This window comes from Watersipora subatra, chromosome 9, assembly GCF_963576615.1.
Source record: "Watersipora subatra chromosome 9, tzWatSuba1.1, whole genome shotgun sequence".
Lineage (NCBI taxonomy): Eukaryota > Metazoa > Bryozoa > Gymnolaemata > Cheilostomatida > Watersiporidae > Watersipora > Watersipora subatra.
In genome coordinates, this window is record NC_088716.1 from 9868722 (window position 1) to 9870780 (window position 2059).

Here is a 2059-nt window from a genome sequence, read left to right on the forward strand (position 1 = left end):
CCTTTATAATTTACTTTGCCTGTATCTACGACTTCCAAGTTTTTATGCATAGTTGAAATTAGACAAATACATTTTTTATCTCTCCAACAGCCAACCATACAATCACCATTAGAAAAACTCGTTGTTTCACCTTTTTTAATAGTTTTTCCATTACATAATTTTAAATCTTTAGGAACACCTTTTCTGTTTGGACGCAAAGTTCCGCAAACATGAGTGTTATTTTTTATAAGTTCAGCAGCTAACTCTGGCGAATTATAATAATTGTCCATATATAAGCAACGACCTGTATTCAGCAAACCATTCATTAATTTCATTACTATATTGTGGGTGACTCCTCTGCCGGTACCTTCAGCTTGCTCTCGCTCATTACCTATGTACACAGACAGCTTGTGCACGTAGCCAGAGACAGCATCGCAGAGAGCAAATATCTTAATTCCAAATCTGGATCTTTTAGATGGAATATACTGTTTGAAGCTAAGCCGTCCTTTCCAAGCCAGCAAGCTTTCATCTAAAGATAGAAATTTACCTGGCAGTAAAACAGAAGATAACCGCTCACATATCATGGATAACACATTGCCTAGCTTGAACAATTTATTGCCAGCAGGGTTTTCAGAGTTGTCAGTGAAATGTAAACAGTTTAAAATCATTAAAAACCTGTCTCTTGAAATTATTTTCCCAAATATTGACGTAGATAAATGGGGACGGGTAGACCAGTAAGATTTTAGAGTAGGCTTTTTGACAATACCCATGAGCACAACTAAACCAAAAACTCGCCAAATATCTTTGTCATCGACAGGCTCCCAGGCATCGCGATGTTTTTGAAGGCCATATCTATTTGTTTCGTTAACTATTACATTCATGATGGCCGATGTGATAAAAAGTTTTAAATAATCAAGAATACTTATCTGTCCAGGAATTCGACTTTTTACTCCTGCCAAGCTTTCATCAAAATGCAAATCTTTGGGTTTTAAGTCGGCTCCTCTTTGAAAGCCGTAAATACTCCCTGTTTCATCGCCGTCCGTTTCACTCTCATTTTCGCTATCAGATTCACTCTGTTGATTTTCTATTTCACATGCATCGTCTTCCCCACTTTCTTCTGACCTGATATCCTCTTCCTCACTGTCGAACCAGTTGATGTCTTCATCTAAACGTACTTTTTTGGCTGAGCTGGAGCAATCACGTCCGTCCATTTTGACTAGCTTTCCAAAAAGGAAGAGCAATTTTTTGCAACGTGTTCTTCTTGCACATGCGTATTAGGGATTACTTTTCAGTCTCAAAACATTACTACAAAACCTACTAAAATTGATGAAATAATTAATTTTATTTTTAAACGCTATTTTCTTAAAAAATAAAATATTTTAAAAAAGGTCTATCGTAGACTGATTTCTAACGGGCTTTCACGTGATTCGGCCTCTGAGACATTGCCCGTTTGACGGGCTTTCACGTGATTCGTCCCCAAAGAGTTAAGGAAAGCTTCCTGTTCATCTTCCTCCCACTTCCAGGAGACCCCCTCGCTTGTCAACAAGGTGAGAGGTTTGGCGATCGAGGCGTAGTCAGGTACGTATCGGTGGTAGTACCCAGTGGTACCCAAAAAAGACCTTAACTGCGTCACATCCTGTGGTGCTGCCCATTCACTGATGGCCTGAATCTTCTCAGGGTCGGTAGCCACTCCGGTGTCGCTGACTATGTGGCCCAGGTACTTAACTTGGGTCTGGAACAGACTGCATTTAGAGGGCTTTAATTTTAACCCGGCTTGCCTCAATCGTTCCAACACCTCTGCCAGCCTAGTTACATGACTAGAGAAGTCTGCCGACATGACAATGATGTCGTCTAGGTATAACAGCAAGGTTTTCCAGTGTAGCCCTTGGAGGACGCGTTCCATTAGCCGCTGGAAGGTAGCCGGAGCGGAGGTCAGCCCAAAGGGGAGCACCTTCCATCTCCATAATACACTGCGTGTGGTGAATGCTGACCGTTCCTGGGCCTCGGCAGAGAGAGGTACCTGCCAATACCCGCTCATCATATCCAGGGTACTGAAAAATTTGCTGTCGGACAAGGCATC

At 41.6% G+C, this 2059-nt stretch overlaps 1 protein-coding gene across 1 annotated transcript; it reads right to left on the minus strand.

The window, feature by feature from the left end:
- Nucleotides 1–1369: 1369 nt before the first annotated feature.
- On the minus strand, nt 1370–1816 carry LOC137404767 (uncharacterized). Its single transcript, XM_068090998.1, has one exon. It carries the CDS (start codon nt 1814–1816, stop codon nt 1370–1372), a length of 447 nt encoding a protein of 148 aa, XP_067947099.1.
- Nucleotides 1817–2059: the final 243 nt, after the last annotated feature.